General features: G+C 37.4%; 1 protein-coding gene across 2 annotated transcripts in view; it reads right to left on the reverse strand.

Moving 5' to 3' along the window:
- The window catches only part of KHDRBS2 (KH RNA binding domain containing, signal transduction associated 2), a 439,124-nt gene that overhangs the window by 227,434 nt on the left and 190,670 nt on the right, over positions 1-21,020 (reverse strand). For both annotated transcript variants that reach the window (XM_072857819.1, XM_072857818.1), the window contains exon 3: positions 9,060-9,176. In XM_072857819.1, coding sequence (XP_072713920.1) covers positions 9,060-9,176 — 117 coding nt within the window. The remainder of the gene's footprint in view (positions 1-9,059; positions 9,177-21,020) is intronic.

Raw genomic sequence — 21,020 nt, forward strand, 5'->3', positions numbered from 1 at the left:
AATATGACAAACCATCTTCGGAAGGAAAAATCCATACCGCAAGGAAACAAATAAACTTGACAGAAACGGAAACAAATGGACTTTCCCAAAATTTTATAGCACAAACTGAAACAGCCAGGGGTTACTGTGTTGCAGATCATTTGAAACTGCATAAATTGAAGGATAACAGGCAGTTGATCTTTCTAGCCAGGTTCCAAATCCAAAGTTACTGGTCAATGATATTGAGGAGATGCCTGTTAACACAGATGAGCTTTCTGATAGATAAGGGACTATCTATCAGAAGGCATTTCATTGATTAGGTATGCAGACAGGACTGTCTGAATATCAGGAAAGGAAGAATCTATCCCAGTAGGGCCAGTTAAGTGTGTCTTGGCTCAATGGCCTCTTATTTTTGAGTCTGTCCCCACCTCAGCCAGCAAGCCAGACAGAGAGGTAACCAATGGAAGCTGCAGAAACTACCAAAGAAAAGATGCTCCCATCTGCCAGGAATGTGGCGCTAACAAATGATCCGGAGAAAGAATATTCCCACAGAGTGCAGAGAGGCAAGAGGAAAATAACCCAAAATATGCAAGGATATGGCAAAAAAATGAAGAGGTTATTGACTCCCCAGCTAGAAACATACTCACTGAATAAACACATTCCTTTTGTGTCAGAGGGAAGATATATGACTGAAGGCCTTTAGTTTAGTGTGACATTAAAATACACAAATTTAGTTAAAAGGATGTGGCTGAGGAAGCAGGGATGACTTGCTTTTCCTAGATGTTGCACTCTGGGTAACATGGAGTTCTGGAAGGAAAGAGAAGGAACAGCCTTCTGGGAACTAGTGGATTTGCACAGCTCTGAAACATAAGAGGGGTCAGACAGCATGTGTGGACATGATGAGACACCTAAGAGAAGCAATGAAAAGAGGAGCATCCAAACATTTTTCATGAAAGTCCCATCCACGTGAGTTTGCATGAATTGATTCTATAGGTATCTGTAAGTTTTGATGGAGAAATAGTTTCAAGAAAAAGAAAGGAAAAGGACAAAGAAAGGAAAAGTACGTGCTGAGAAGGTGGCATGTGAAAGCTTCCCAAGGACTGGTAAGTCCTGGAGACCATTGGTGCTGGTGAACCCACAAGAACATACAGTCTGAAAACACCAAGAGGCTGCCGAGCACCAGCACACCCTAGTGTCAGCAATGGGTTCCATAACTCAGCCCGCATCCAAGATGACTACTATATGCAGATGAAAGCTATGTGATTACATACGCATCTGATGACATAAAGGACCCTCTGACGAACTTTCTGAACACCTACCATTGACCTGCCAGTATTACCCTCTGTTTTCTGAGTATATAGTTGGAGTTGGCTTCCCAAATGTTGCTCTAACCAGGTAATCGTGAGAGTTCAATTCAGATGAGAGTCTCAACAATTGAATGTGCTGTGAGAATAGTTATCTGCTATTAGTAAAAACAGCTTAAAGAATAAAAGCTATTCTATGACATCCTGGTTGTGATCGGTATGTACCTCAAACTCCCCCCTCATCAGGGCAAAAAAAGAGTTTACAACACATTAGAGGTGATACATAGAGGTATTTTCCAAAGAAACCAGGGTGGTTGAGCAACTGAAAGTTGCTGGAACATGCGTAACACTGGAGGAAACAGTGATAAAGATGGTCTCTTCTTTTAATCTGTGCCTGCCAACAGATTAACGTTTTCTCTGTATAAACAGAAAGTATGTTCTTTGGAATTTTTGTTCAGGTAAAACCTAGCTTTAGAGTTTCAAAGCCTTTGGTACCTTTTGACATGCTCACTTAAAGGAAAAAGCGAGAGAATGCAGATTATGGTAGACTTCAAAGAATTAACATCCTTTTACGAATGATCCTTTAAAGATTTCTGTTTCAAAATATGGGGTGCTCTGCTTTTTGTTTGTTCACTTTTGCTTGCATTTTTCTTTGTTTCAGGTTGTTTATTACAGTCCTTACAGCCTCACAGTAGTCAGTATCAGGAAGATGGAGAGATTTAAGAAGGGGAAAAAAAACGTGTTGCAGCAGAAGCAGTGTGCTGTTGTTACTTCTGCTCATATCTTGAAGGCATGCTGAGGGCCTAATCCTGCTCTTGATCGTAAACCTGTTTGTGAGGTAAAATGGCTGTAAGCTGTAAGGTACCATGGCTGTAGAGATAAAAATACAAAGTCAGTAATACTTTTACACACAGCAAAGGAAAACCTAACAGAAAAAGATTAAATGAACGAGCACCAATTAGTGATTTAAATTATTGATGCTTCTGGATGTGAGCCAGTTTTCTAAACCCAATGCCACACATTGCTCTATCTTTCCCTTAGAGATTTTACAGCTAAAGATGACAAAGGAGTACTTCAATGAAACAGAAACATCTTACCTAAGAAAGAAACATTTCAGAGATTTTGCATAAAGTGCAGATCAAAACTCCCAGGAGGCTGGAAGTAAACCTACAGGTTCTGTTTTAAAGAACTAAAATGGACTTTTTATACAAATTCCCGAATTTATTTCTCCAACTATAAGAGCTAAAACCTCATGACAACACACTGAGCTTAACTACCATAGCCATAAGCTAGAGCAAGCAACCTCACCGGCACGAGTGGAGTGGCACCAGTGTAAAACCTGGTGCAACAGACCGCTAGGTGATTTTTTTTTTTTTTTACTTTCTAGTGTCTTGTAATTTCTTATTCTTGTTCAGAATGCTACCACTCTCATTTGGAAGGAAATACTGCATATGTAATCATACTGCATAAGCTTAAACGATTATAACACGCAGTGACACTCAAAGGCTTTTGAAACTCAGGACACTTAAGAAGACATTTTTGTTCTCATGTTTCAGTAAAGCAATAGGATTGGGAAAGAATATAATGCAATAGTTGGATCATCACCTCTTATAGACAAAACTTGCAACTTTTTTCCTCCCTTTTGGGCTATCTGAGCATTATTTATATAATCTTCTTGAAAAGCCAATGAAGTCAAGAGAATGCTATCAGAGAATTAACTCTCCACTGTTAGGACACTATGCTCATGGTAGACATGATCTAATGAAAAAATATATTGTGCTTCAAACCAAAAAGTTCTTGTCCTCTATTCATGTTATATATATGGACTTAATCCTGTAAGATATTTAAGTATATATTTAAAGGTTGCATGAATGAAGTCAGGGCACTTAGCATTTGCACGGAGCAGACCAGCGTGCACTGCAACTCTCCCCTATTTTCAAAATCTTTTATAAAGCACTCACATAATATGGCTGTTAAAAACCACACTAAAGCCAATACATTAATCATTGAATCTAGGTAGGTTCTCTGCGTGCTGACTTCAGAACTTTTTGGTCACCAACAAGTGCTTAACGCCTGTGTTTTTTAAAAAGAAAAGCTAATGCAAGAAATCCTGTTTAACAGGACAAGCCATTGTCCAGTGGCAGCGGAGCTTCTTTGGAAAGTACTTAACCCACAGATTAATAAAATGCAGGTAGTTCTAATGCAACTAACTCTTCTGTGATTAAACCTTCTTTCTTTAATAACTAGTTTAAACAACAAATGAAACTTGAAGAAGGCGGCAGTTAAAAGTTCATTCAGTAGCTGACAAAACATTGAGTCACGGACAAAGAGTTTACATGATTTTTCAAAGCTGCAGTGCAAGTTTGTTCTCTAATCTCCCGTGTTTTATAGGAAAGAAACAGGAATCTTTAATAACAACATCCTCCAAACAGCCAGGACAAAAGATGTTAAGTAAGTGGAAGTTTAAACAATGAAAGAAATGCATAATAACCAGAAAGTGTGCAAAATGGGAATTGGTGTTGACAGGATTTCTCTAGGTAAAAGGGAAGACTTTAAATTGGGGTGGCAATTATACATCAGTATTCAGGAGATTTAATTCAAGCACTATGACTTATATTTTCCTTCATGTGTGGCTGACAGCCCATGTGCTACTGTAGCAATTGACATTTTAGCTTTCTTTTATCTAATATATAGCCTTGTTATCAGGCTATACATTAATTTCCAAATCCTACTTTATGTAAGTAAAAAGTTCAAAAAGATGTTTGGAGTGTCTGTGACTTCTGCAAAGACAACGTGAGCCTCTTCAGTTTAAATTGTTAATCTGTTGTGCAAGAAGTGTCTTGCAGGTGATGAACAATGAGTTTTCAGGAAAAAATAATCAGGTTAAAAATCCATTTTTCATTTTTTTTAACAAAATGAAAAGCAATCAAAAAATCTTCCTTTGGGTAACACATGAAAAGTTATTAAAGCAAAATCAAACACTTTATTGTTCTTAGCTTATTCAGCTCTTCCAAACATATTCACTTAGGTTAATTTTTAAATTAAAAAGTTCTTAAAAAAAAAAAAAAGCACAAACATTTTACCCTGAAAAATTTTCAACTACAACACTTGCACATTTTCAAGATTTCTCTCACAACCCTTCTTTGTTTCAGAATTTGGAACCTCCACATGCCTCTTTTCTATATAATTTTGTGTTCACTGGAAAACTTCCATCATCTCTTTCTTTGAATGTTCCCACCATAAAGTTACACATGCAATGGGAAAGACAAAAGACAAAAGATAATTCTGTACAAGGTAGAGTTTTTCTTTTGCAAAAGATTTATACCTGCCATTTTTTTTTCAAGCCAGTCCTCTTCCCTTTCTCAACATGTTTTTCCTTTTTCTATGCCTTGTTCACCATTTCAGTTATTAATCTAGGATGATGGCCTTCATTTGCTCTCTTTTACCAGCATTATCCATACCAATTAATTACTCGTATCATGCTATGTATAGTCATTCCAGGCAAGCCTCACCATATACAATCTTATCTACTATGGTATAAACCATCTCTGAAAAAAAACATAATAAAAAGAGATGAAGTCATGTTGCAGATAAGTACCATGGCTGGACTATGATTAAAGCTGTTGGTCTGTTCTCGCTCTTGTTAGTAAGGGTGAGGTCCCACCTCAGACCAGTGTCCCTTAGATCAGTATTTTCTCTCCAGTCAGTAGAGGGTTCTTAGGGAAATGTGGAAGGGGAGGAGTATGTTTCTGACTCTTCCCACACACTCTCCCCAAGCTCCAGCAATCTGCAGTCAGGTCATGCAGCCCTTAAAGGCAGTTCTAATGACACCAGTGTGGTTATTTTATCTCTGGCCCTAAATGTTCTTGGTTTTCCTACAAAAATTTTCCTTTCACTCCCATCTGCATGAAATCATTGCCATTTTGCTTTCTCACATACGATGTTCTGGAGTTCCACGAAACACAAAGACCAAGTTATGTATACTATCTATCTAGTGCATGTTTATTGCACGTTGGTGTATAATTAATCTGAATAAAAAAATACCAATCATATAAATGATCTAAAACTAGGGAGTATAGAGAAACGGTGCAAGCCCCAAGACTGTGCTTTCTCCTACGAAACTCTGGCAGGTAACTAACTCAAGAAATAGAAGTGTTTAAGAAACATTCCTACATATTTTTCTGCTTCTTTTAAAGAGAATCCGTGCTCTTACTGCTATAGTTTATGTAAAAAAAAAAAAAAAAGCTATTCCAACTAACTGCATAAATTTACTTTTTTTAATGGCACAGTGAAAAGCATTCATTGCATGGTTGAAAAGGAGAAAATCCGCATCTATGTATGAAAGCAATCAATTCATTCCACTTGTAATGAGGTTGCTCCTGTTACTTCAGTTTGATTATTTACCTTTACAATCACCTATCATGCTGTTTGGAAAAAGAAGAAAAAGACATGGAAAAGAATCAAAAGTCAAGCAACTCAACGTGACTGTGTTTAATGTCATCACTACCTGTTCTGAATAATGTATTTGCATATTTATAATACTATTATTACTACAAGAATGACAACCTTTAGTGGCAGCATGTAAGCCAGGAAGACAGTGAGAGCTCTACCTGTTCTAAGAACTCACTGGAAACTGGCTGTGCTTTTATGGTGGGCACAATTCAGTGGTCATGGCTATGCTCAACATGTTGAACAATACCTTCTCTATGATTTAAAAATAAATGGCAGTTATTCAGCTAATAAATATTTCAAATTTTAGCTGTAGTTTTGCATGCCAATTCAAAAGGAAGAAGTATCTAAAAGCCAGCATCATCTTCTGTTCTGTGTCTAGTGGACTGTCCATGTTTCATGATGGTGCTTGTTTTTCCTGTCAGAACACTGTAGGATCTTTCTGCTGTTACAGAAAACTAAAATTCTGCTGAGCCAGTGGCATTAGCTTAAGCACAGAGGTTTAAGTACTCACATCAGCCATGCTGGTCTGGAAGAATTGTAAGTTCTCCTTATATCCCAAATAACATTCTGCAAAACTGCTGCAGCTACACTTGGGCATCTCTTCAACAATTTCTAATGAAACTTTCTGTGACACATATATAAGCTCTGTGGTATTTAGCGCACAATCGGAGTTGTTAATAATATTCATTTTAAGTAAGTTGCATTGCCTTTTCAAATTAATCTATCCTCTTCCCACAGTGTAGGCACAGCAGATACTCAAAACACTCAAGTCACTCTTAACAAGTGTCCCCTGAGGCTCTGGAAAGGAACAGACCAAATTCTTTAGTCTCTGAAACTTACCCACAGATTTCTCTTTTAAAGATAAGGAAATTCTGAAAAGCAGATAAACCTCCCTTGACAGAATCCGCTTCCCAGAACTGGAAACTGCCCGTCCACATGCCCAAAATTACAGAGTATGGCCAGAGTGGTTCATTGTAGAGCCAAGCATTTGCCTACTGTCATTTTGGCACTAATAAACCCCAAATCAGTGGATCAGTTCTTTTCAAACACTAAGTACCTAAGGATTTAGGGCATAAATGTATTTAGTGTTTTCCAGCAGAAATTCTGTTTCTGCTGCTCCAACGCAGCTCAGCATCCAGCTGCACTGGACTGGAGGGGAAAAGCACACGTGCCTGTAGTCTGCCTAGGAATTATTATGGTTCATGGCATAATATAGACAGCTTTAAGGAAATTCTAGTTTACAGAGAGAAATTACATAGATTTTTCTTGAAAATTCCTCCAGAAGGAAGACTCATCTGCCAATATACATAAGCTGATTTCTTGTATGGTACAAAATAACCACAACAAGTCTCCAGACTTCGGTAATTTGTATGTAAATCAGTAAAAAAATAGGGCGTAAATGAGACTAGTGAGCTTGTTTTATGGCAAGAAAACTGTTTTAACCAGAGCAAGCTGTATTCCCCTTAGCTTTGTAGCAATTCACACTATTATTTATGCTCACAGTCAAATATATTTTCTTTAAGTTTTACCAGTATCTCAACCTAGAATATCCTCTCTGAAATGCTAATTGTAATTATTACCCATCCCATGATCATTTTCAGCCTCTTTTGCTTGGAACTGGTAACAGTGATGTACATGGATCAGATAATTCCTATCTCTCACTGTAATTGCATAGGGATTTTGTTTTCTTTTGAGTCAGTAATGTTGAAATTGAATTAAGATAACAGTTGCTTATGAAGCCTTCTCTACCGAAGTTGCTTTCATCACTGCCATATTTTATGCTGTTTTACTCCAGAACTTCATTTTTTACACCATTCTCATATGAATAAGTTTCCATGGAGTTCATACTTAACTTCAGATTATGCTTAAGGACTAAATACTCTGTGAAGAGGAAAAAAAAAATACCCTGAATTTTGTTTTTGCTGACATACTCATGAGTGAATGTAATAACTTACATGCTGGCACTGTTCATTATGATGAGATGAAATTCAAATGATATGATAAGAAGAGTGACCGATCTCAAAATCGGAGGACTTGGTCTACCTATTTATGTGTGTTTAAACATCTTTAGCTGGTAACAAGCCCTTCACACTCCCCTGTCTGGGCAATTACTGCTCTTGGCAATAATAATCTGAGTGGGTGGCTGAGAATGGAGCTGGCAGATGCAGTACTGATGCAAATTACTGCTACTTAGCAGCACATGCATTCATTCATCCAGGGAGTCATTTTTTATCATTCCAGAAGTAAGCCAAAAGTCATAAAATATTTTACTTGTCAATACCCAGAAATAAAATCTGTATTCAACATTTATTATCATAAAATATAATGTTAAACAGATAATTGAAGTGTCAGTATGCCCAATGTCATAAAGAAATCTCTGAAAAAATGAAATACATCGTGTGCCTAATTTGTCTGTTTTGTAGTGGTTTTTTTCAATATTGCAATTGGAGACCTCATAATGCAAGTGTGACTGCTGATACGCATTACCAAGACCAAATAATGCCAAACATAAAACCCTGATTAGTTTTTCCTTTATTCTGGCATATTATTTCTTTCATTATTTTAGCTACTGAGATGAATGACAGAGGTGACAAAGGAAAGCAGAATAATGCACATTACTAAAGACAATATACAGTTCAGTGAAATTAGCAGTCATTATTTCTGTATTGACCATAATACTGCTGTTCTATGGACTGTAAAGTAAGATGCCACAATGCCATCAGTACTGGTTCTTTGCATCAGATATGTATGAAGCTGCCTTACGTTACAAATAATTACCTTAGGTGCATTGACCAGGCAGTGATTCCAAACACAATTTTTTCTTTTATCTATAATGCATTTTTACACACATATAAACAAAATGTCCACTTTGTTATCTTTTTTAGAACTATGCCCTGAATAAAATATTCAACCTTTTAAAAAAGTCCCATCTCTAAAGGAACAGTAAACAAAAGAGAAAACCTATTTATGTACACCAATATGATAGCAGTAATCTATACAAGTTATACCTTCTCAGGAGAAACGGACTTATCTCAGAACAAATGAACTTTAAGCTGGTTTCTCTTTTAGGTTAATTATTTAAATAACAGTGGTACTATAGTAACTGTGGTGGTCTACAATTATATGGGAAGCAAGCTTTGCATAGCAAGAGAAAAACTATATTTAAGCAATTGATGTAACTTGAAAAAACCAAACAGGCCTTGGAGTCAGAGTCTATTATGAGTCTATTAATTGAGTCATTAATAAGTAGAGAGACAATCTAAGTGTAACAGATAAAGCACAAATGTATTGACACTAACTGCAACCAGAATACAGACACAGTACCTTAGCTTTATCCCTCATGGATCCTTTCCCCAGGATGGACATTTTTGCACCTGTTTCTTCTTGTAACCTCTTCAAGGAGTTTCCTCTTGGTCCAAGCAATTTCCCAACAAAATTGAACTAGAAAGCAAGTAAGAGAACTATTTTAGACCAAGAGGTACTTTTTAAAAAACTTAGTAAAACTTTAGAAACAAGCTGCTTAAAAGAGAGAAGTTTACTTTCCTTTAAAAAAATATTACTTAGTTCTGAGCCTAATTCATTGGGATACAAGTCTGGAGAACTGAGGTATCCTCTCATCTAGTGTGAAAGGCAGTAAAAGCATTCATGATTTATTTGAACCCCAGGAGGCTCCTCTCTAGGACAAAAATGGCCAGTGGCGGCTCAGGTTTAACTAACTGCTAAACAAGTTCTTTGCTTATCAGACAGTATAGGTGAAACCCAGAGAATGCATACATTCCTTCCTGAGTTAGCCAGCTTTATTGGCAAAGTAATATATTCTGCAAAGTTAGAGTTTTAGATTGATTTTTAGGAATTGATGTTTTACACATTGATTTTAGGAATTGATTTTAAAATATCAATCACAGGAATTGATTTTAAAATAAGTGCTGTTTTGTGTATCAGCTTCAAATATCTGTTTTGCCAGCAACAGAACAAACCAGAAACAACAGATCACTGTAGATACTCAAGGCTATTTTCTGAGAGGATTTTCAAGGATGCTGGGCTTTCTCTGACATGCTGATAATATTCCTAAACACCGCACAGTTCATGTGACACATACAACATCGTCTTTTCTGTATGAAAAGGAGAGATGTCTACATGAAAATCAGAGGACAGAACATGAAATAAATGAGGTGTTAATGTTAGGTCGACACAAACTAGCAAAAAGGGGGGAGTCTATTAAGTAAGTTGTTTATTCTGTACATCAGTAGTCTCTTCAGTTTATTATTTTTTATGCTTTCGAAAATCTTTTTAAAACTCTATGGCATGCTGTCTTTGGAAGTTGACTGGGAACCATTAGCACCTGTTCAGGATGTTTCTCAATTATGTTAAAGCCTGAGCAGACAGTACTCTAGCCTGGCTTTCAACAAAGAATAAGCTTAGGCAAGGAAAAAGGTGTGTAATTGTATCAGCACTTCCTTGGTTTTATTTCAGAGATAAAGAACATGACAATAAGAAATAACAATCAAGAACATGCTGCAGTCAAAAATACACCTGAATGTCTAAAATGATGTTATAACATACTTTGGTTTGCATTACCTTCTATTTTAAAAATGGAAAAAAAAAGGGACATATTCTTGTTTCCACTTTAGCCAGCAAGAATATAACAACACAGATGCATCAGCCATGTTAGTAACAACCAAACTCAGAATCAAGCCAGATACCCCAGAACCCACGCTGGCTTTCAGTCCAGTGTCTTAATTATAAATCACTTGTAACTTCCTTCAAATACTGGTTAAGCCATCAAAGAAAATAATACATAAGCACAGAAAAAATAAATATGTAAGGTGAAATCTACTGCCACCTAAACCAACATAACTGATTTCAGCAAGATAACATGTACAGAGGGAAGTAGGAAGTGGTAATGTTACAGAAAAACCGAGCAAGCTTTAAAGCTCCAAAAAAAGATTTTTCAAGCTTGCGTATTTACATTTTTTTTCCAACTCTATCTGTTGATTTAGTAAAAGTTATCAACTCTTCAATAAATCCTACTCCATTTTGCGGCAGGATTTAGAGATGATGCCCTGTCATGGCATCAACAATACTACATCTTGAAACTGTAGCTATGCTACTTCCAGGGACAACTTGGCTTAGAAGAAGTTGTTGCCTTCAAGTTAATTATTAAATTTCATATGAAAATAAACCAAACAGTGAGGAAGGAATGGCAAGGACTGAATTTCAACTTTAATGCTAGACTTTGGACTTATCTATTGATAGAAATAAGATTTCAAAAACTATACATCTCGTGTATTGTGATGGTTTATTAGAGACGGCAGAGCAGACAGCAGAGCTTTTGTTCTTCTGCAGGGACAAACTTACCCACAGAATAGCTGCTCACAAGTTACAACATAAAATCTTTTGTGCCACTTACACATCACCAATCAGAGAAGAACCATCTACTGCTGCATGCTTTCAGTACCTCTTAATAGTAAGAGAAGCTGCCCCTCAAAAGCTGGAAGAGCTATACCGCTACAGAAGTTTAGAGGAGACTACAAGACAGCCAGCCAAAGCTCGACTCCATTTGTTCTCTGAATGGAATAAAACTATTAAAATACTCTCTATGAAGATTTATGGTGACCATTTATGTTTAAGCACTTCATAAACTGTCTAATAATTACCTTGACATATTGCTGCAAAGAAGCAGTATGGCCAGCATAAACTATGTACTAAGTGGATTTTAATCACTTCACAGGAAATAAGTGGCTGGGGATTTTAATTCTATTGATTATGCAGCAGACAGACACTCACATTTCATCCACCTTCTAAAAAAACACATATCAGGAAGCAAGCAGTTACTTACAACTGAATAACTGAATTGCTCTTAATTTGGTTTTGTCTAAAGTTGCAGAAAAGCCAGTGCACTATATCAGACATTCAACTGTTGTGCTTGGCCTTCCCAGCATCAGTCTAGGGCCACTGGCTATCCTCAGCACCAGTCTATAATCACCGAACTCCCGAAAGTGTGAAAATACTGGCAGAGTAACTTTGACTCAATAACTTATGAAAATTTCATTTTCCTTCATGTTCACATGTGGATAAAACCAGCACACAAGTTTCAGTGAAGAGCACAAATTGTAAGAAATTTCAAACACAACTTTATTCCTCTTATTTATTTTATTAAGATATGCTGGACAAGAAGATGAGCACAACCAATTTTAATGCTGGAAAGCTTAGGCTCCAGTTACAGCCACACGCACACACAAACAGCCAAATAATATAGTGACAGTGAAGGAAAATGTGGAAACTCAGGCAGTTTGACCGCATACAACAACCCTTGCTCACAAACACACATTCCTCATACAGCCACTGTAACTGCATATCTTATTTTGCAATCTTGGTTCCGATCCGGTTCCGCCACGTGTACAAATTTTCTCCAAATAATAGTAGCTCTAAGTCTCTGGGATAATATCTGCTCATATTAGGAGAGGATAGCTGAGAAATGATGACATACAGAAGAGAGAGTATTAACAGAAAGCTTTCATTGCTGGGGAGAAAACAGACTTCCACTTGAAAAATATGGTTATTGTTGTGTTACTAGATGTTTTTATAGGTGGCTTAACTTTTCAATCAGATTTATGAACGTGAGCTAGGCTTTCTGTGTGCTTGTAGAAACCCTTCCTGGTTTATGACCAAGATTTTACACATTATTTTCTTGGATTTTTTTATCATCTGTCTAGGGGAGACAGATGCATGTCTTCAGGGGAAAACGATCAGGTGATTGCAGGGGATGCTTTACTTATAATCAAATGCATGTGATGCTTCATGTGTCAACAGCTGTGCAATAAACTTTCTCCTGTGCAGAATAAAACCTGACAGAAAATATAGCTCAATACATCTTTGGAGTACCCACAGCAAGTCTCCCAATGTCTTTCCAAACCAATATACGCTCAGTTTCACCAACTTTATCTGCATCTTGATTACTCTCACACTCTGCCCCGCATAAGCAATCAGACTGTAAAGTGCCCAAAGCTAACACTCTGACTTCTCAGTCTCCATCAAAGTTTTGTTCACAAAACTTTTTTTTTACTCATGGAAATAGCCAAAAATTATATTGCACACATGGACACACAAAAATTATTCTCCTTCCTGAAACTGTGCTGCTTCCATCCCTCTGCAAAGCTCTGGGCTTACACATGTACACAGAATACTTACTGACAGTGTGAGTGAGACAATCTGCTCGAGTCTATGTGCTAGAACTGAATATTTAAAACCAAAGATTGGGTAAATAAGACGTATAAAGAAAATGGAGAAGTCTTAAGAACTAGTTACATGAAATTTCTTACCAAAAGCTGCCTATGTTAGTGAAAAGCTTAGGGTTGCACGCCACGCATGAATACATATATAATCACAGCCCTGCTCATCTCCAAAACCTCTTGCAGTAAAACATACTGCATATCAACACATCTCACTTGCTTTGGGCTAAGACACTGAGAAGAGAATCCCTAAAACTAACCAGGTGTTGTCAAGCTGGATCACAGCACAGTGTCTCCCAGTGTCAGCATTTATTATGCTAATCTACCATACATAGTTTCTATGAAATGCCAGAGATTAATTATAACCTGCTGTAAACAAAATGTGTACAATACCTAGGCTTTAAAATATATCCTGCAGCTTACAGACAACGTTGTGATAGTCTTAAGCGTACTGCAACACCTCAAGAATATCGCCATGTGTATTTATTCTCATTGCCATGTGTGAACTTACCTTAATATGGACATGTCAAGTGTTGTTCTCAAAAGTCATAATATCAGCAGCACTATCACAGAACTGAAATTAAACACACACACATTTATAAGTCGATAGTTACGTAACATCTGACTATATAATGTTCCAAACTCAGGGAAAGTTTCTTCAGTATGGGGAATATTAAAGCAAACTGTCCGGGAGATGAGTGCAATGAGAGTTTGAACTTTGAAGTGGGCATCCAAGGCAAATAGACGCAGCTCCACTATTGTATCTATGTTGTATAAAAGATGGGGAAAAGAAAGATAGTGAATTTGTGCTGTAGAGAATCTGTAGCTAATACTAGAATATTTAAATGTCCTTGGCTCCTGGCACTGGAGCCCTCTCACTGGGGAGGAGCCCACCCCGATATCCACAAACAGGGCTAACAGAGCTAGGCAGATAGGAGTTGTTGACTTTCATCACTACCTCATTTTTTAATGCTGAGAATTGTAATCAAACATTGAATCCTTACCTTGGTTGTATACACGGGACTCACTTTATTCTCAGTATGTGATAAACTGGCCTTTGAAAAGCTGACAGCCATATGATGTTCAGTTCTCTTGCAAGACTCATCACACCAGTGGTGATGGCTGGTATTGCTGCTCTGCCTACGCATGCCAAGGTACACTGTGAATTTCCCAAGCACTGGGCCACAGGCTGCAAGGTCCGGCAGGGTGACGGGGGGTGTCTGGCAGGGGGGGTCCCCAAAGCCAGCAGCAGCCTCGGGCTGAGAATGGCTGCACACACTCAGGACACTGTCCCGCTGGCCTGGCCACATGGCACCATCAGAAGTACATCGAAAGTTACTCCACCGTATAGCAGCACTACATGCTCCCCATAAAATCTATCTCATCTAAAACCACACCTGTCTTCCTCCCCACCTCCCTTCTGCACATTAGGGGAAGAATGATGATAACCAATCAAGCAAAGAATCATATAATTTGCTGTTATGTTGCAACATAAAGCTCGAACCTCCAGTTCTTTCAAGATTAAAAACCTCCATTTAGTATTAGTAAGGATTTTGACTACCTCAGGACAGCATACCATAGGTATAACAAATCTAACATATAGTTTACAGCATTAACATTCAAGCCTCAAAACTAAAGATAATGATTGATAGAAAATGCATGTTTACATTTAGAAGAATATTTGTTTCCATGGCTGAGGTAGCCCAAACACCTCTCTACTAGAACTGTAACATTTCATATTTTATAAACACCATTTAAATTGGGTTTTACAAGCAGAAACAAGGAATATGCTTGCCATTCAGAAAAAGTGTTTCTGTCAGTGACTGTTTCTGTTTTATACAACAGATCAGTGTTCAGAAGAGTAACAAAACCTAGATAAAGAAAGAATGGGACAGACAAGCGTTTCCAGCTGTAACATAAAGGAGCACAAAGCCCTGAACTTGGAGAATAAATTAATTTCTTCTAGAAACAGCAAAATAGAAACAGCACTGGCTTGGGTAACATGAAATAGGTTTGTTATTTCTCAGTGTGTTCTATTCACCATTGCTATCAGCTCCTTTGAGGGGCAACAAAGTGTCTTTCCATTTTCAGAGCTACTTATCGTCACAAAAACCTTTCCCTGCTCATTAAATTAAAAAAAAAAAACAAACAACCCTCTAAATTCAGTCATGTGCTAAAGAAAAGGGGGGGGAGACAGATATATTATTCACTCCTGAATAAAACCTTACTGATTGAGACCTGCTTATAAATTAGTTTTCTTCTGGTCCTATTCTAGGACTTCTGATAGTTCATTTATTTTCGAATAGCATTTATTTTAAGAGTATCTCACCTCTTGATATGCAGAGGGGGCTTTCCTTCATGTTAAGGTAGTACTGGAACATTATGAAGGCAAATTTTATTTTTCTCAGCAGTTTGTAAGCATGGCAATGCCCATAATAATATGCTTTAACTTTTGGTCAGCCCTGAAGTGGTCAGGCAGTTGGACTAGATGATCATTGCAGGTCCCTTCCAACTGAACTATTCCATTCTATTCCATTCCATTCCATAGCTCAGCAGATTCTGCAGAGTTCAAGTTAGCCTCCCTCTGTATGTAGCTGCTTACCCCAATACCTCTTCAATATCTAGTACTTTTTGGCTTTTGCAAAATGAACTTAGTGTTCCAGATAAGGATGCAACATTATTTTTTATTACAGCAATGTGATGTTTGCTGTCTCTGGAGAAGAGCTTCCGAGAAACCTGTTTGGTAGGGCTGAACTTTGCAGGGCTCTACTTTAGCAAGGCATGTCAGGAGACAGCAAACAACAGAAGCAGAAAATGAATGTACTCCTTCAGAGGGGCTCTGGAGATCTACTCCAAAGGACATGTGCTAAGGCTTTCAGAAAAGTATTGCACCACTGAAACTTCACTGTAGTGGTCCCAGAACCAAAGGAGAAGGCTGCCCTTTCCTACAGAGCTCACTGGGTCTCATCTCTTCGTTATGCTTTGAACAATAACCTGATGCCAGGCCGTGGGGAGAAAAATGGACTCAAAATTAAATGCTCAAAGGGAAAATACAGCTTATTGAAGCTCTGGGCCAAATGAATTTTTCGTTTAAATCAACAGAATTACCTCAAGAATAAATTAAATCCAAGTAACAAAGTTAGAATCATTAAAGCTACTGTGACTAGAAGATTTACCTAAGAAATAAACATTTTTTTATTACACATTTTATCTTGAAAAGGGCTGGGAGTTCATATTTACAGTGTGCTTGAAGAAGATGCTGCAATATTTGTCTGGCTATTTACTAGCTCATAGCAAGCATCTAAATCTACAGTGAAAACGTATTTTTGGCATAACTCCATGAAACAGATGGTCAGCAACTCCAGACAAACATCTTCCAGATACAAGTCCACATTGAGATAGCAAAAATATCCACTCACTTTTCATTTTTAGCAGTTTTCTGTCAGAATTTGGTAACAAGTTGTGGCATTTAAATAAAGCAATTTTAATGAGCCTTAAAATTAAAGTACATTTTCTGATTAAAAAAAAAGTTTGGTGTCTGATATATCTTTATTCAGTTAAACTTTCTTAACTCAGGAAAATTTGAATAGCTATTTCTCTAATACATGCATTAGCAGTGCGATTTATTATAAACTGCTGATCTGTCACACAGGCAAACATTTTATTTTGTGTGATTCTCTTTTTAAGTGTGATGTGAAGCAATTGAGGAAAAGCCAAGGAACGAATTAAAGTTGCACATTTATATTAAATCTGCAATTAACAAGTTTAAGGGGTTTATTATTTTAATTGTAGAGATATCCAGAGAGACTCATCGTACCAGGCACTGCGCAGACATGCAGGAAGACATGATCTTGACCCCGAAGTCAAGCATGTTAAAAAAATATCAGTCACGCCTTGTTGAATGTATGTGACTACTACCACTTATTTGGATGGTCAGGGAGTGATTGCAGAAACTATTGCCATTAAAATCACTGGGTTTGCTTATGAAAGTGGGTATTACTCGAGGAAAGTGCAGCAGGACCAGCTTCTGCTGACAGGAGGACCACGCCAAAGCCTGCTTTTTCAGCTCAGAAATAGGAAAGAGGATCCTAATGTCACATCTTATCTTTGGCTTTTGCCTTTCTTATAATTCTTCTGCAACTTGGAATAAACTGCTTTTTCCTAAGCTTATCCCTATTTGGCCAGCCCAGCTGGGGTGGTGTGGGAGGCTGAGGGCAGACAGGAATGGCCCTCAGGCTTTTTTGCTCATGTTGGGGAGGTTAGACCTGTTAGCAAACTAGTTGCGAGTCAGAGGTCATGACCGATCTCAACCCGTGTCTCCAAAGAGTCGGGAAGTTCTTTGAGGGCTGACTGCTCCTTAATGGAAAGCTTTCAAGAGCAGCAGTATTTTTAAAAACTGCAGGGTATGCTGAGCTAACAATGATTTTGCCCTTGTATTTAAGTCATATTCTATTGAATCAAGGGCAAGGGGCCTCTTTAGGACAAAAAGCCACCCGTCTTTTAACATTCATCCTAGCCAAGCCTAAAGTAGTCAACTTTTATTATTTAGAAATAAATAAAATACAAGGTAAGTAATAAGGAGTTCTTGGAATTGTGTATCTAAGACTGGCTCACATGAAGGACATTATCTAAAATGATATTTCTACGAATGCTAACAATTCAGACTGCAGAAGTGCACCACTCAGCTATTGTCAAAGTGCACAATTAAATAAGTTTATACTGAGCATATGCACAGGTATGGAAACAGGTACTAAGACTACAACACTTAAAAGCACAATCAACATTTGGCTAATTGGGCTTATTACTCCCACAGATACACAATTTACTGGTCACAGTAATAAACACCATCTGCTCTTTGCTAACTGGCAGCAACCTACCAACTTTTTTCTCACTTTAAGAGTCTGGAACGTAAAAGGAAGATCTAAAGGAGTTGTAATACAGTGGGATTTCCAAGCACATCATCTTACTCTTACTGAGCTGAATATGATTTCGCATTAGGTGAAAGATTTGTCTTTGCCAGATGCTATATTTGCAAGGGAAGTTCTAAGTCAACGAGAACTGGGATAAGTTAGGGTTGAATACCCAACCATAAAACTAATATATCTTTCCCATGTATGTTAGCGATACTGAACTAGTAAAAATGTAGCATAAAACTAAAATTTCTTTTCAGTCAAGGAAATTGTAACAGCAGTTAATTTGGATCCAGTATGTTAATGAACTGATTTAACAAACATGCATATAGTATCTAATTTGGTAGACAGCATTGTATTAAATCACAAATGGTTTATGTTAATCTAATTAAAAACTCTGTTAGTCAACTTGATTTTGCCTTTCGTTATTAAAGTAATTATACTTACAGCAGCATTTATGTATCAATTTACATATACCGAGCACTACGCAAACATTAATTTTATTCTCAAGTCACATTCATAATCAAAGCAAAGTATTACTTTAAACTGACTGACATATGCAAACTCACATAGCTCTATGGAAATTAAATCAGCCTGCAAAAGTACTCAAAAACATTTTTTAAAATTATGCTTCTTCCCCCTCCCCCCTGCATTTTCTATACTGGTTGTTTTTGTTCTTTATTACTAAGGACAAATGCAAGAAAATACAATCTTTCTTCCTTATAGGTCATTACCTTCTACTTTTTCTACGCTTAGAGAGGAAAATCAAGTATCTTTCAAGATTTTTTGATGAGGACTTGGCTGATCTGAAGTGGTAATGCAAGAAAATATTTTAAGAGGAGCAAAGCATTTCAAAACAACATCGGCAAGGTGAAAACAGTTAAGTAATACTGTGTTAATTCAAAGACTCAAAGTGGTGCTGAATTCTGTTCCCAAGGTGTTCAGGTAGGACATCTGTCCAATTCATACTTAAATTTCAACTATGTTTCACGTGAAAATTGTAGAAATTTAAGAAAACAGATATCGTCCTCTACTTGTCCGTTCAATCAAATGTGGCAGGACACAAAGGCAGAATACAAACTCGGACAACGCAGAATAAATACTCTTAGATAATATTGCTGCTGTTCATGAGCTTATTCTCAAAAGCCACATACTGCAGCACTCCATTCCAAGAGCAGACTGCACACTAACCAAATAGATTCCTTAGTTTTTTTGCTCACAGTGATGAGCTTATGGAAGGAAAATAACCAGTGTTAACTCAATATCTGGCACAGATGGCTTGCGATTGGTTTACATAGCAAACATACTAGGCACAGAAAGACCGTCTCCATTCTCCAAACTGAAACTGCCCTGGCTTGCTCTATAGCATGCAAACCAGAGGGTCTGCAGAGCCTCCTCCTCCACAGTACACAGGGCTAATTGCAATAGTAGTAACCAATGCAGCAGATCCCTGAATTTACATTTCATTTAACACTGCTGATTGTAAAAACAAGCTTAACATATATATAATCACTCTGTAATTTGATATAAACGTAACAGATTTGCTAACTGTGAAGAATCAATCACTGTGTTCAATATGCATATAAGGAATGTGATCCTTTTTTCCCATTATCAGTATTTGTCAATGTTTATAATTTGCCAAGTTGATAGCCCATAGTACTCACTAATTGCCATTCAGAATACCTATGCAGTCTCATAAAAAAAAAAAAAAGAAATTATAAGAGTTTTATAACATTTGAGTGCCAAAACCATCTAAAAACCTGAGACTGATTTGTAATGCTTTACTGATGGCATTCCTTTGCAAGCGACATAACTGTGCTTCAGACTTAGTTAATGTAAGACAGAAAAAAGTACTTTCAGGGCAACACCTTGAAAGAACAAGACATACTGTATATAACAAATGAGCTGGCAAGTGTGAGCTGGGGGGCCTGAGTGGCTTTGAATAACACAGGCTGCAATATCTAACAGTTTTGCCATTGCCATACAACAACTCCAGAGTGAACAAAACTGTGGCTAGGATGCTCCTACCTGATAAAGTATTAAATGATCTGCTAATCTTTTTCACTTGCACCTTTTTTCTTATCCCCGCATAAAACCCCAGTCTAAGATCCAATTCTCACTTAAAAGAATATTATAAAAGTAATATTGAATTCTCTTCTAACACAAGATTAAGAAATGCCTCAGGTATATTTAATAACTATCTGGTTTTAACTTAATATTTATTCCATTGTAATTACCCTGCTTCAGCACATCTACAATCTTCAAGATGGATGAATGTGTTCGCAAAATAAGTATTAAAGATAGCTACCAATGCAAAAAAAGGGCAGTGAATATTTTCCATTCACCTTGCCAAACCAGTATGTCCTGAGCTCCAGCTGTTCAAGGGAGCCAGGAGTGTTCTCCTGGTCAAGGGTTAAAGTGACACAGTTCGCCATACCCAGGTAATTAACTTGGTATCTAGGAAGATGGTTCAGCCTTTGAAACTCACTTTCATGTTGGCATCTGACCCAGTTGGGTGGCTGGTGTCTATGTTTGCCAAATTTCAAGCACATCAGTCCTGTTCAACGCTCTTGTCTGCCTTGAGCCTCAGTCACTCAGTGTGGGCTGCTGTAAATCTCCAGTTTAGATGCCTCATCCATTTCACTAACTGCATGAACTTTGGTATCTCACACACATTTACAAAATTCATAGATTCCAGGTCTGGAGCTCGGTGTTCAATATCTAGATCCTGCAATGGACAGAAGAGCAACTTCTAGGCCTCTTGGGAACCTGCACCTTACAGTATTCTTTTATGTTCCTCCAGGAAATCACTGCATTCAAGTTCTTTCACGGAGTTATTAATGATGAAATGTTTTGATTTCCAACCCTCAAGCATTTATACCCTGAGTGATCCCTTACATTTCTCTGTCTGCAAATGCTGTAACCACTGAAATGAACTAAAAACCCCACAAAAAATATGTGACCAAAAAAATATGTGAAATAATAAGCAAAATTAACTTTCAACAGACACTGGGGGAAAATGTAAGAGTAACTTTATGTGGAACATTATATTCTGTGGAAATCTCAAAAGTCCTTTGAAGTTTTTAGTTTAATAAAGACCATGTATGTCTTAAATCATTTAGATTATAGCAAAGTGGAAGAAA

Source organism: Ciconia boyciana, chromosome 3, assembly GCF_034638445.1.
Source record: "Ciconia boyciana chromosome 3, ASM3463844v1, whole genome shotgun sequence".
Classification (NCBI taxonomy): Eukaryota; Metazoa; Chordata; class Aves; order Ciconiiformes; family Ciconiidae; genus Ciconia; species Ciconia boyciana.